This window comes from Oratosquilla oratoria, chromosome 1 (assembly GCF_046742065.1).
Source record: "Oratosquilla oratoria isolate Oo_2021 chromosome 1, ASM4674206v1, whole genome shotgun sequence".
Taxonomy (NCBI): domain Eukaryota; kingdom Metazoa; phylum Arthropoda; class Malacostraca; order Stomatopoda; family Squillidae; genus Oratosquilla; species Oratosquilla oratoria.
The window spans coordinates 82,017,042-82,031,724 of record NC_134777.1 but is presented as its reverse complement, the minus strand read 5'-3'; the positions used below and the strand labels follow the sequence as shown (position 1 = coordinate 82,031,724).

Genomic DNA, 14,683 nt, shown 5'->3' with positions numbered 1-14,683 from the left:
CAGGGCTCTATGTAGTGTGTTCCTAGGTTTATGTGCTATTTCCACACCGTGTTTTCTGACAATCTGGCCGCTACTTCAGATGCCCCTTTCAAAAAGGGACCGTCACCCGCGGCGCATCTGGTCGTCTGTCGACCATTTTACCCCTCGGTTGTTGTGCCGTCCACCTTTTCACCACCGAATTCGGGTATCCGTTGTCCCTAAATACCTTCTTCAGGTGACTCCTCTCCTTCCTCTTGCTATCGTACGTGGAACACACCTTTTCTATCCTAGACCACAGAGTCTTGACCACACTTCTTTTGTGCGTGGCCGGATGACAGCTGTCATAGTCCAGAAGCCGGTCTGTATGGGTGTCCTTTCTATAAAACCCCGATGTCAGAGTAGACCCGCTTCTCGTCACCATGACATCCAGAAATGGTAATCGTTCGTTCTCCTCTTTCTCCATTTCAAACTGGATGGCTTCATTCTTTGTATTCAGTCGCTCGAAGAAAGGTTCCACCTCTTCTTTCTTCATAATGACAAATACGTCATCAACGTACCTTACCCATAATTTCAATGAAGGTGGTGCATCCTCCAATACCTCCTCCTCGTAGCGCTGCATAGCCATTTCCGCCAAAACCACCGAAATCGGAGAGCCCATAGGTGTCCCAACCTTTTGATGAAATATTTTGTCCCTGAATTTGTCTCTTTTTTTTTTTGTACTTGTACCTTGAAAATGTCTGAATAAACGAAAGAGCTCGGTCTCATTTCTATTATCTTCCTAGTGGTTTTTCTGCATATATATGTATATCAATGTATATATATATATATATATATATATATATATATATGTGTGTGTGTATATATATGTATATATATATGTTTGTGTGTGTGTATGTATATATACATATACTTAAACACACATATATATATATATGCACATACATATGTATATATATATATATATATATATATATATATATATATATATATATACATATATATGAATGTGAAGACATCCTGACAGGTTGTAAGAGGAGTAGAGGGAAACACACAAGTAGAACAGGAGTTTATTCCTTGACTAGTTTCGCACAGTGATGCTTCTTCAGAAAGAATGGTTTGCATTACAGAATAACTGATATTAAATACAAAAAATATTAGGAGAAAGAGGGTATAAGGGAAGGTCACTTCCTATTCATGGTGGCACGAAATCGTGCGGGTTGGTCGGACTGGCGCTCCGTGTGGCGCTACGAGTGAACAGATGTCCTGTTGTTATATATATATATATATATATATATATATATATATATATATATATGTTTGTATACATACATATATATATATATATACTGTATATATATGTGTGTGTGTATATTTGTTTGTATACATACATACATACATATATATATATATATATATAAATATATATATATATATATATATATATATATATATGTGTGTGTGTGTGGAGTTAAAAACGACAGCATTGTTGTAGTTGTTCAGTTTTTTCTTCGTATTCTCGATTTTCCTGATAAGAGATTTTCCATTAACTGGGTGAATTGAAACTAGGTCTCTATATTCTTCCATTTGTTCTTATTTGACATTGGTTTTACTAGATGTAAAGTCAGCCGTCGCCTAACTTTCCACCTACAAGAGAGAGCAATCAAAGAACATCATAGGAGCTTCCATAACGCTGCACTCAAGAGGGATGATTTGATCAACAACACCAAAATTATTGGATCGAGCAATGACCCTAGGAGACTACAATTACTCGAAGCCTTTCACATTAAGGACAAAACTCCGGTCATCAACATCCAAAGCAATCTAATCTCTTCTATCCCATTATTTAGAAATAAAAATCCCCCCCTCCCTCTACCCCTTCTCTCTCTCTCCCTTCACCTCCACCTCCTCCCCCACCCTCGGTGACCGCACCCGCCTAACCCTCCCCCCCGCCAAACCCCCCCCCACCCTTACCCCTTGACTCTGAGATTATTATTGTCTGTCCCTTCCCCCCCCCCCTTTTGTCAGACCTGATCTTAGGTATATATACTTCGCTCATCCCCGGCTTGTCACTCCCTTCTTTCTCTCTTCCCTTTAAATGTAAGTCTTCGTATTTATTTTCACAAATTTGTCACCTTACTGTTACCATGTAATTTTTGTTATTTCAGTTATATCTTGATATTGTCTAGTACCTTTACTGTTACCATATAATTTTTTGTTATTTCAGTTATATCTTGATATTGTCTAGTACCTTTACTGTTACCATGTAATTTTTGTTATTTCAGTTATATCTTGATAATGTCTTGTTTAAGACGAAACGTCGATGTCAAATAAGAACAAATGGAAGAATATAGAGACCTAGTTTCAATTCACCCAGTTTATGGAAAATCTTTTATCAGGAAAATCGAGAATACGAAGAAAAAACTGAACAACTACAACAATGCTGTCGTTTTTAACTCCACGTGTATTACTGAGAACCTGCTCCCCCTTTACTAATATATATATGTATATATATATATATATTTATATATATATATATATGTATGTATATATATATATGTATGTATATATGTATGTATGTATATATGTATGTATGTATATATGTATGTATGTATGTATATATATATGTATGTACATATGTATGTATATATATATATATGTGTATATATGTATGTATGTATATATATATGTATGTATATATATATGTATGTATATACATATATGTATGTATATATATGTATATATATGTATGTATATATATATGTATATACATATATGTATGTATATATATATGTATGTATATATATATATATATATATATATATATATATATGCATGCGTTGTTGAAGTCAACAGCTGCGATAGCATTATTATGCTTGTAGAAATGCTTTTCTAAGTTGCGCACCAACGTGCGGTCGTCTGGAAGCAGGTTCTTAAGCAGATTGCTGAAGTCCATGGTGTATATCTCTCGAGACGTCTTTCGGCCTTAACTGGCCATCTTCAGGAGGTGTGGGCTGGTCAAATTGATGACGGAGAATGAATCGAAGTGGCTGTGGGACGGTATATAGCGGTGTGGAGTGGATCACCGGGCAGTGCCCGGGACGGTGGCGTCAGCCAATCAGCGCACGGGAATCATTCTCTGCCTTCTGGTTGGTAAAGACATTTCGGGCTGTTGTTGGATGTTGATAGCGGGCTTTTGGTTGAAAATGAGCACCGCTTCTGTCATTCTTAGTCGTCTGGTGTCGTTGTTTCTCTCGATGATGGTGGACAGCTACAATCGCGGAACTTAAAAGAATCACCATTCTTCTTACCAACAACAACAATCCTTTGGCAGAAATAAATAACGTCATACAACATCGACTAGACAACTTTATGCGTCAACAGGAACAACATTTAGCTACACAAAATTTAAAACTCTTTTACAAGGGTACTATGTCTTCAGCCTATAAGGATGACGAAAAAGCCCTCAGAAATATAATCTACAAAAATGTCACCCCTACCGACCCGGCTTTAATAATTGACCTCGTCATCTACTACAAGACACGCAAGACATCCAACTTGGTCATAAAGAACAGCTGCCTACCCAAGACTAGTGATATGCAAGAGGTGAATACCGTGTACGAACACACATGCTCCAGTGGCAACTGCAGTCGCCCTAACTCCAAGTACATCGGCGTCACCACCACAACACTGTCGAAGAGGATCTCAGCCCATTTGCAGGACGGCGCCATAAGGAGGCATTACCTCTACGAACATGGGCTCGTACTCAAAAGGCACCACATGGAAAACAACACCACCATCATCGAGAGAAACAACGACACCAGACGACTAAGAATGACAGAAGCGGTGCTCATTTTCAACCAAAAGCCCGCTATCAACATCCAACAACAGCCCGAAATGTCTTTACCAACCAGAAGGCAGAGAATGATTCCCGTGCGCTGATTGGCTGACGCCACCGTCCCGGGCACTGCCCGGTGATCCACTCCACACCGCTATATACCGTCCCACAGCCACTTCGATTCATTCTCCGTCATCAATTTGACCAGCCCACACCTCCTGAAGATGGCCAGTTAAGGCCGAAAGACGTCTCGAGAGATATACACCATGGACTTCAGCAATCTGCTTAAGAACCTGCTTCCAGACGACCGCACGTTGGTGCGCAACTTAGAAAAGCATTTCTACAAGCATAATAATGCTATCGCAGCTGTTGACTTCAACAACGCATGCATCATAAATGGCCTCCTTCCAAAATATATATATATATATATATATATATATATATATATATATATATATATATGCTGGTACATTGTGACAAGCTGAAGAAGGTGGAAAAAGAAGTAACGGGTCTAGTTCCGAGTTCCTGAGTTTATTACTGACCGGTTTCGCTCTATGCTTCAGGAATAAACTCAGGAACTCGGAACTAGACCCGTGATTTCTTTTTCCACCTTCATATATATATATATATATATATATATATATATATATATATATTTATATATATATATTTATATATATATGTATTTATATATATGTATGTATATATATGTATGTATATATATATGTATATATATGTATGTATATATACATATGTATGTATATATATGTGTATGTATATATATATGTATATATATGTATGTATATACAGTATATATGCATGTATATATATGTATGTATATATATATGTATATATATATATGTGTATGTATATATATGTGTATGTATATATATATGTGTATGTATATATATATATGTAATATATATGTATGTATATATATGTATGTATATATATATGTATGTATATATATATGTATGTATATATATGTATGTATGTTTATATATATGCATGTATGTATATATGGATATGTATGTATGTATATATATGCATGTATATATATGGATATGTATGTATGTATGTATATATATCCATGTATGTATATATGGATACGTATGTATGTATATATGTATATATTTATGTATATATATGTATATATTTATTTGTATATATATATATATATCTATATGTATGTATATATATGTATATATGTATGTATATATATATATATATATATATATATATGTATATATATATATATATCTATAGATATCTATATATATCTATAGCTATATATGTATGTATGTATATATATATATATATATATATATATATATATATATATACATATATATATATATAACGTAGAAACCACTGTTGGAGCAGAAAAGACTGGAAACGGGGAATCTATATATTTCGATTGCAAACTGCAATCCTCTTCAGTAGATACAAATAAGAGAGAGGGCGTGCTGTTTAAGTAGCACCCTTAACAAAAGAAAGGGGAACATGGGAAGATATCTCTACCCTCTTCTCACTCCGTATGTGAGGTCAGGAGGCAAATGAGCTTTCACTAAGTTGGAGATGAAGAGTCCGGACATTATGTCCGGGGACCATTGCCCCTTTGAAAGATTCAACTCAGCGCTCGCAGAACTCGGACGTCTCCGCTCCAGCTCCAGCTCCTCGCTAATTGCCCCTAGCATCGCCCCTTTGTACCTGCACACACTTGAGTCTAACCGCGTCTAACCGACCAACTGACTCAACAGCAACGCCTACTCTCCGTAAGTAAAGAAATCTCAGGGTAAACACAGACACAAAAGTGCTTAATATCCATTGATACTCAGTGGTGTACTTTACTTACACAACACTTCCGAAGTCACGTAATCGTTCTCTGTTTTCAGAGTCTTGCCTTCGCAGAAAAGAGAAAGAACACTACACATTTAGCTGTGCCTGCATCTAGATTACAGTTAACACAAGTGCCTAATATCCATTGATACTTAGTACTTTACATACACAACACTTCCGAAGTCACGTAATCGCTCTCTGTTTTCAGAGTCTTGCCTTCGTAGAAAAGAGAAAAGAGAAATAACACTACACATTTAGTCTTCGACTTGGTTATAACCAGTACACATCAACACTGCCCGCCTTCTGTATCCTCTTTTAGCGCCTTAAGGAAATTCGTGTCTTGACCGTCTTCTTCGTAGGTGCTTCTGCTCTTCCTCTTTCTCTCCTTCCCTGACGTGTCTAACTCTCGTAGAACTTACCGTCAAGCGCCCTCATCATGAAAACCAACTATCAAGTGGTTTTTGTGAGAGGCAACTCACGCCCGGATGGCATCTCGCTTGTGGACGATGCCAACCAATTAAGCGGTGTGATAGGCAGTGCTCCTGTGCGCTTTGCCCAGACGGAAGGGGCAAATGTCCTGTTCCACTTGATGGATCAGGATAGTCTCGATGCCTGCTTCGAGAAGAGGACTGTGATCAGGCTGGAGAAGCTGGGTTTCTCTCCCCGTAGGGTCATGTCAGAGCGTCCATATACGTGGGTAGGATGGTCCTTGACAAGCTCGGGGATAAGGAAGCCATCCTGTGTGACCTAAGGGAGAGGAACTCGGATGTTGACTTTGTCGATGTCTTCCGGCCTCCGGGCACTGATTTCGTCAGGATTTCCCTTAAATCTAGGTCCGACCTTGAGAAGATTCTCAGGGTAGGACTCAAGATTAGTTTCTTATATCTGCCCCCATCCTCTATTAGAGAGTTTAAAAACTTACAAGTCAGGCAATGCCTGATATGTTACTCCCTGCAACATGAATCCCGATCCTGTCCTCAACCCAATCTGACTAGGTGCTCCAAGTGTGCTACCGACGGACATCGGTATAGAGAATGCGAGGCAGCGAGACTCAAGTGTCTCCTATGTGGGGGAACCCACAGCGCCATCTCCAATTCCTGCCCGGAAAGGAGAAAGGCGGCTGACACAGCGCAGCCTGCTCAACCGGTGGCTAGGTCAGCTCCCAACACCCGCCCCCAACCTGCGCAACCCTCTAATCCTCGTCCTAAAACCAAAACCCCTCCCCCTCCTCCTCCTCCTCCTCCACCTCCTCCTCCTCCACCTCCACCTCCCCCTCCTCCTCCCCCTCCTCCTCCTCCTCCTCCACCCCCACCCCCTCCTCCCCATCCCAAGGCAAAATCCCTCAACCCCCCACCCCCAAACCCAGAACCCACCCAGGTGTAAAGAGGAGGGCTAGCTCCCCAGCTGCCGCCCCTGACCAGGAGCCTTCTTCCGTCCCCAAGGAGCAGCGGACGCAGAGGACGAAGTCCAAGCGTTCTCGCCAGGATGCGAGCAGGCCCTCCACCTGTACCGAAGTCCCTAACATGGTTGCATCAATTATCGGCAGCACCCTGGAAAGGGAGGCAGCTGGTAATCTCCAGTGTCCTTCTGGAGACGAAAGGTGCAACCAGGCGAGGGACGCTCAAGTACTTGCTCTGAGTATTGTCTATTCGGCAATGCTCATGTCCAAGAGCAAGGAGCAGGTGCAGGAAGTGCTGTCCACAGCACTCACTCACCTGGGCTTACCTGCCTTCCCCATTCCACCTCACGTCCTAGAGGCTATTCCCTTTGGTCCCAACAACCCATCCTATCCTCACCCAGCCCCTACCCCTCCCACCACCGCTCCCTCTGTTTCCACACCCCCTCCCTCTGATTCCTCCTCCTCCTCCTCCTCCTCCACCTCCTCCTCCTCCTCCTCCAGGGCATACAGACATGAATCCTACCAACGTAGCAACCGTTCACGCTCCCCAATCCTAAGCCCCCGCTCCTCCTCGTCAGGGGCAAACAAATCCTCCTCCGAGCTCCCGCGCCGTGTGGCCATACCACGAGCCAGCTCGACCGGGAGGCCTAAGTTGAACCTGACGAAACTCACAAAGGAGACGCTGCGGGACATAATCCCCTTCACCAGCACTATTCCAGACACTGTCCAGTCTAATGGTAGTGCATCCTCCTCCTCCTCCGACAGCGAAGTGCTTACCCTCCAAGTCCCTCTTAAAACTCCCTCCAGCTAGTAGGAATCACTAAAGACAACTATTCCTATGGATAGATTGGATTTACGTGTGTTCTACCAGAACGTCCGTCACTGGGCCCCACAAAGGACCAGCACCTTGTTAGAGATTGCCAGACACGGTCCTGATGTCATTTGTTTGACTTCGATGGGTGATCCAGCCCCCGACTCTCTTCCCAAGATTCAAGGCTTCAACACTTGGAGTCGGGGTCTTGGTTTGCACTCGGGCGTCTGTATTTTGGCCAGGAAGTCCCTCCAGGCAACTATACTTGATCAATTTCATTATGAGCAGATGCTCGCGATCAAGTTAAGCACCACTCGCGGTCCCATCCTCCTCTGTACCCTCTACCGCCCTCCCCGTATCCCCTTCCTCCCCTTTGTTGACATTGCCAAGGTGATGTCATACAAAATCCCAACCTTCTTCATTGGCGATTTCAACTGCAGTCATGCTGCTTGGAGCCCTGGAACGCACAACAGCAGCTCAGTGAGTCGGCAACTACACTCTCTTACTATACTTCACCGGCTGAAGTTCCTAGGTCCGGACTTTCCCACATTCATAGGTCATGGATTGCAGGGTAAGCCCGACCTGGTGTTCTCCAACAGCCGAGCTTTCTTCCTCAACTCCACTATCTCCCCCGGTGCCCCCACCCTCTCAGACCACATACCCTTAATCCTTCGCATCTCCACCTCACCCATCCTTATCCCCAGTGAGCCTCGGTTACGTTACAGTCAGGCCGACTGGGAAGGCTTCAAAAACACTCTCACGACATACACCAACACAAACATGGACAACACTCCACAAGCGGCGATAGAGCAGGAATGGCGCTCACTTACAAAGTTTGTCAAAAACGCTGTAAAAAAGCACATTCCTAGAACAAAGCACCGAAAGATTGCCACGTTCACCGCTTCTATGCGCACTAACAGACTACGCATTGCACTACAGAACAGATCTACAGATCTATTACAAGCACCCCTAGAGGCCCGTGTAGCCATCCTAAGAGACATGCACTGGCTACAGAGTAGCCTGAGGAAGTCCCTCTACATCGATTCACATCGAGAGGAGGAACAACTGATGGCCTCGCTCTCCGGCGCCTGTGAGAAGGACCCTTCCAAGTTCTGGAGGTCCCTCAAACGTGAGCTGGAGGAGTGCTCTGTGCCTCCACCCAAGGTCATCAACCATCTTAACCACTCTGCACACTCCCCCCAACACCAAGCTGACCTTCTGGCGTCAGCATGGAGTGAGGTCTTTAAGCCCCATCCTGTGCAAGGACCACATTGCTTTAGCACCTTGCACAGTGTTAACTCCTTCATGAACAGCTGTAGTGACCTCATTCCCGACGAGACTGTTGATCTCTCTCAGTTAGATGAGGATGATCCCCTTATCTGCCCCATCGTTTTGGAGGAGGTAAAGGGGGTTATCTCGGCATTAAAACTAAAATCCCCTGGCCCTTCAGGCATCGATGCACACATACTCAAACGTATGCCAGACAACATAATCTCACACATGACGACACTATATAACAGCTCACTAGCCTCTGGGTACTTCCCACAACTATTCAAGGCCTCCCATACCATCCTCATTCCTAAACCCCAGAAACCCGCCTCCGCCCCCCTTTCATATCGGCCCATCTCCCTTCTGGAGTACTTTGGAAAGGTGTTCGAGCACGTCTTAAGCCGCCGCCTGACCGTGTACCTAGAGACGGAGAATGTGCTGAGGGACTGCCAGTTTGGTTTTCGGCCGGGGCGCGGTGCAGAAGACGTAATATCCATAATCACTCAATGGGTTCAAAGACCGCCAGACGGTCGCCCTGGTAAGGCCATTTTGGTTTGTAAGGATGTGGAGAAGGCATTCGATGCTGTCTGGCACGAAGGTCTTAAGTACAAATTGTACCACAACTTCGACTTTGCCCTGCCGTTCACAAGGTTGCCCTGCAACTACCTGGACGACAGGTCAATTAGAATAAAGTGGCGGGGCTGTCTGTCCCAACCTTTTGTGCCGAAGGCTGGAGTGCCGCAAGGGTCAGTCCTTGCCCCCACTCTGTACAATCTATATACGAATGACCTGCCAGAGCCGGCTTATCCTCGCAACCTGGCTCTAACTCTTTCGTATGCGGACGACACTAACCACATAAGCAGACACAAAACGCTGCAGGGAGCGTTACACGTAATGCAAAACATCCTAGACGGGGCACACGCGTGGGAGCAACAGTGGCGCATTAAGACCAACGCGTCGAAATGCAATGCTGTACACTTCCGCTGCAAACGAACCAACAGAACAATCACAAACACTCCTCTTAAAATAAACAACACAAACATCCCAGCGAAGGACCATACCCGTGTGCTGGGTAGCACACTTGATAATGGCCTTACCTGGACCCCACACTTCCGCAAGCAGGGAGCGAAGGCTAGGGCTGTGCTGGGTAAGCTCAGACGCTTCAAAACTGCAACACTGAGAACCAAACGTCGATTGTACCTAGCCCTCGTCAGACCGATTCTGTGCCAGTCCCCGGAACTAAGCCAGCTGACATGTGCCACCAATAACTACGAGCATCAGAAGGTTCAGAATGCCGCTGTCCAGTTCATCACGGGCTCGCGATGGAGCGACTTCAGAACCACTGAGTCTCTACACCAAATTTCCAACATCCGTCCACTCAACCAACACAAACACAAACTTCACTCAAGACACCTAGAAAAACTGCACGCCAAACACAAACATCTGATACAACATATTACACCTAGACCACACCGTACAGACTATCTGTCAGCTGCGCCCGTCCCACGTGCGGTGTACACGATAAAACGTGTATAACCGCACCAACAAGTAACACACCCCTTCACCAGCTTGACTGGTGATAACCGCAATAATGTAATAATAATAATAGTAATGGTAATAATAATGATAATAATAATAATAATAATATCGGTACTCAAACCCGACCTGGGGTAAAACAGGAATTCTCATGCCTTACCTGGGGCTAATCAGGAACGCCCTCTACACGCGGGAAGTGAAATCTACTCACTAACCGTAAATTACACACATACACCTCTCACGAACATAGCCGCATCCCACGCACAAACATATACACTTCCTTTTTCTTCGACTAAAATTCGCTTCCTTTCTCACTTTCTCTTATACTACATCTTCTCATTTCAGTTTACCTCCCACTAAAGATTTTTCCGTTTTTCCCCCTTTCTCTCCTACTACGTCTCCTACCATTTTCCAAACTTTCGTTGGTGATATAATATGCTCTTCCTCCCGGCATTGGCGCCACCGTCCAAGTTCCTAGCCCAGTTCTCCTAAAGCCACGACAACAAACTAGCCCCTAATCGCTCGCAATTCGCCCGGTGGCAATAGGCCTCTTTTATACACTACTATCTTTTCATTTTCTAACAGACATTCTTCCCCTCCCACAAAACCCGATCCCGCGCAAGCGAGGTGGTCTTTTCTTGGAATCCAGAATCCAGATTCTCCGTCATCAATTTGACCAGCCCACACCTCCTGAAGATGGCCAGTTAAGGCCGAAAGACGTCTCGAGAGATATACACCATGGACTTCAGCAATCTGCTTAAGAACCTGCTTCCAGACGACCGCACGTTGGTGCGCAACTTAGAAAAGCATTTCTACAAGCATAATAATGCTATCGCAGCTGTTGACTTCAACAACGCATGCATCATAAATGGCCTCCTTCCAATATATATATATATATATATATATACACACACACACACACATATATATATATATATATACCTCTATATACATATACATACATATTATATATATTGTGACGCCTAAGGGGAAGGGCCAGGTTCAAAACTAGAGTTCTGTTTAAGAAATATTATTTCCTTCAAAAAAGTAAAGATACAAATGAACAATGATCGAAAAATAGAAGTCGCCAAAACTAGCGAAAAGTACAATGTCCGTAACACGTAAATTCACAGAACATAAAAGGCTAGTATTGCCAAGACACGTAAATATACAAGTGTCGATCAAATATCGACAATCAATAACAATCAAAAATAGTCTTAAAGACAATAAGTGGTAAGGTCGAGAAATATCGACCATCAGAATGGAAACTAAGTCCTACGTAATAATTTACGTAAAGAAAATAGCAAAGTCGAGAAAATTTCTACGACTAAGTCCGACAAAATTGACACGAGCAATGAGGCTCTGATAAACAGTCCACAAAGATTCGAGAGTAGAAAAAAATATTCTAAGTCCCAAAACGTAGAGGAACCAGTGTAATGGGGGGCTCTGAGAGGCAGAGTCCTGGATTCTGGATTCCAAGAAAAGACCACCTCGCTTGCGCGGGATCGGGTTTTGTGGGAGGGGAAGAATGTCTGTTAGAAAATGAAAAGATAGTAGTGTATAAAAGAGGGCTATTGCCACCGGGCGAATTGCGAGCGATTAGGGGCTAGTATGTTGTCGTGGCTTTAGGAGAACTGGGCTAGGAACTTGGACGGTGGCGCCAATGCCGGGAGGAAGAGCATATTATATCACCAACGAAAGTTTGGAAAATGGTAGGAGACGTAGTAGGAGAGAAAGGGGGAAAAACGGAAAAATCTTTAGTGGGAGGTAAACTGAAATGAGAAGATGTAGTATAAGAGAAAGTGAGAAAGGAAGCGAATTTTAGTCGAAGAAAAAGGAAGTGTATATGTTTGTGCGTGGGATGCGGCTATGTTCGTGAGAGGTGTATGTGTGTAATTTACGGTTAGTGAGTAGATTTCACTTCCCGCGTGTAGAGGGCGTTCCTGATTAGCCCCAGGTAAGGCATGAGAATTCCTGTTTTACCCCAGGTCGGGTTTGAGTACCGATATTATTATTATTATCATTATTATTACCATTACTATTATTATTATTACATTATTGCGGTTATCACCAGTCAAGCTGGTGAAGGGGTGTGTTACTTGTTGGTGCGGTTATACACGTTTTATCGTGTACACCGCACGTGGGACGGGCGCAGCTGACAGATAGTCTGTACGGTGTGGTCTAGGTGTAATATGTTGTATCAGATGTTTGTGTTTGGCGTGCAGTTTTTCTAGGTGTCTTGAGTGAAGTTTGTGTTTGTGTTGGTTGAGTGGACGGATGTTGGAAATTTGGTGTAGAGACTCAGTGGTTCTGAAGTCGCTCCATCGCGAGCCCGTGATGAACTGGACAGCGGCATTCTGAACCTTCTGATGCTCGTAGTTATTGGTGGCACATGTCAGCTGGCTTAGTTCCGGGGACTGGCACAGAATCGGTCTGACGAGGGCTAGGTACAATCGACGTTTGGTTCTCAGTGTTGCAGTTTTGAAGCGTCTGAGCTTACCCAGCACAGCCCTAGCCTTCGCTCCCTGCTTGCGGAAGTGTGGGGTCCAGGTAAGGCCATTATCAAGTGTGCTACCCAGCACACGGGTATGGTCCTTCGCTGGGATGTTTGTGTTGTTTATTTTAAGAGGAGTGTTTGTGATTGTTCTGTTGGTTCGTTTGCAGCGGAAGTGTACAGCATTGCATTTCGACGCGTTGGTCTTAATGCGCCACTGTTGCTCCCACGCGTGTGCCCCGTCTAGGATGTTTTGCATTACGTGTAACGCTCCCTGCAGCGTTTTGTGTCTGCTTATGTGGTTAGTGTCGTCCGCATACGAAAGAGTTAGAGCCTGGTTGCGAGGATAAGCCGGCTCTGGCAGGTCATTCGTATATAGATTGTACAGAGTGGGGGCAAGGACTGACCCTTGCGGCACTCCAGCCTTCGGCACAAAAGGTTGGGACAGACAGCCCCGCCACTTTATTCTAATTGACCTGTCGTCCAGGTAGTTGCAGAGCAACCTTGTGAACGGCAGGGCAAAGTCGAAGTTGTGGTACAATTTGTACTTAAGACCTTCGTGCCAGACAGCATCGAATGCCTTCTCCACATCCTTACAAACCAAAATGGCCTTACCAGGGCGACCGTCTGGCGGTCTTTGAACCCATTGAGTGATTATGGATATTACGTCTTCTGCACCGCGCCCCGGCCGAAAACCAAACTGGCAGTCCCTCAGCACATTCTCCGTCTCTAGGTACACGGTCAGGCGGCGGCTTAAGACGTGCTCGAACACCTTTCCAAAGTACTCCAGAAGGGAGATGGGCCGATATGAAAGGGGGGCGGAAGCGGGTTTCTGGGGTTTAGGAATGAGGATGGTATGGGAGGCCTTGAATAGTTGTGGGAAGTACCCAGAGGCTAGTGAGCTGTTATATAGTGTCGTCATGTGTGAGATTATGTTGTCTGGCATACGTTTGAGTATGTGTGCATCGATGCCTGAAGGGCCAGGGGATTTTAGTTTTAATGCCGAGATAACCCCCTTTACCTCCTCCAAAACGATGGGGCAGATAAGGGGATCATCCTCATCTAACTGAGAGAGATCAACAGTCTCGTCGGGAATGAGGTCACTACAGCTGTTCATGAAGGAGTTAACACTGTGCAAGGTGCTAAAGCAATGTGGTCCTTGCACAGGATGGGGCTTAAAGACCTCACTCCATGCTGACGCCAGAAGGTCAGCTTGGTGTTGGGGGGAGTGTGCAGAGTGGTTAAGATGGTTGATGACCTTGGGTGGAGGCACAGAGCACTCCTCCAGCTCACGTTTGAGGGACCTCCAGAACTTGGAAGGGTCCTTCTCACAGGCGCCGGAGAGCGAGGCCATCAGTTGTTCCTCCTCTCGATGTGAATCGATGTAGAGGGACTTCCTCAGGCTACTCTGTAGCCAGTGCATGTCTCTTAGGATGGCTACACGGGCCTCTAGGGGTGCTTGTAATAGATCTGTAGATCTGTTCTGTAGTGCAATGCGTAGTCTGTTAGTGCGCATAGAAG

General features: G+C 44.3%; 1 protein-coding gene across 1 annotated transcript in view; it reads left to right on the top strand.

Annotated features, from left to right (window-relative positions):
• The first annotated feature begins 6,355 nt into the window (after window positions 1–6,355).
• Window positions 6,356–14,683, top strand: part of LOC143028807 (zinc finger MYM-type protein 1-like) — a 28,348-nt gene continuing 20,020 nt past the window's right edge. The window contains exons 1-2 of the mRNA XM_076191173.1: window positions 6,356–6,678; window positions 7,200–7,335. Of these exons, the coding sequence (XP_076047288.1) occupies window positions 6,356–6,678; window positions 7,200–7,335 (459 nt within the window). The remainder of the gene's footprint in view (window positions 6,679–7,199; window positions 7,336–14,683) is intronic.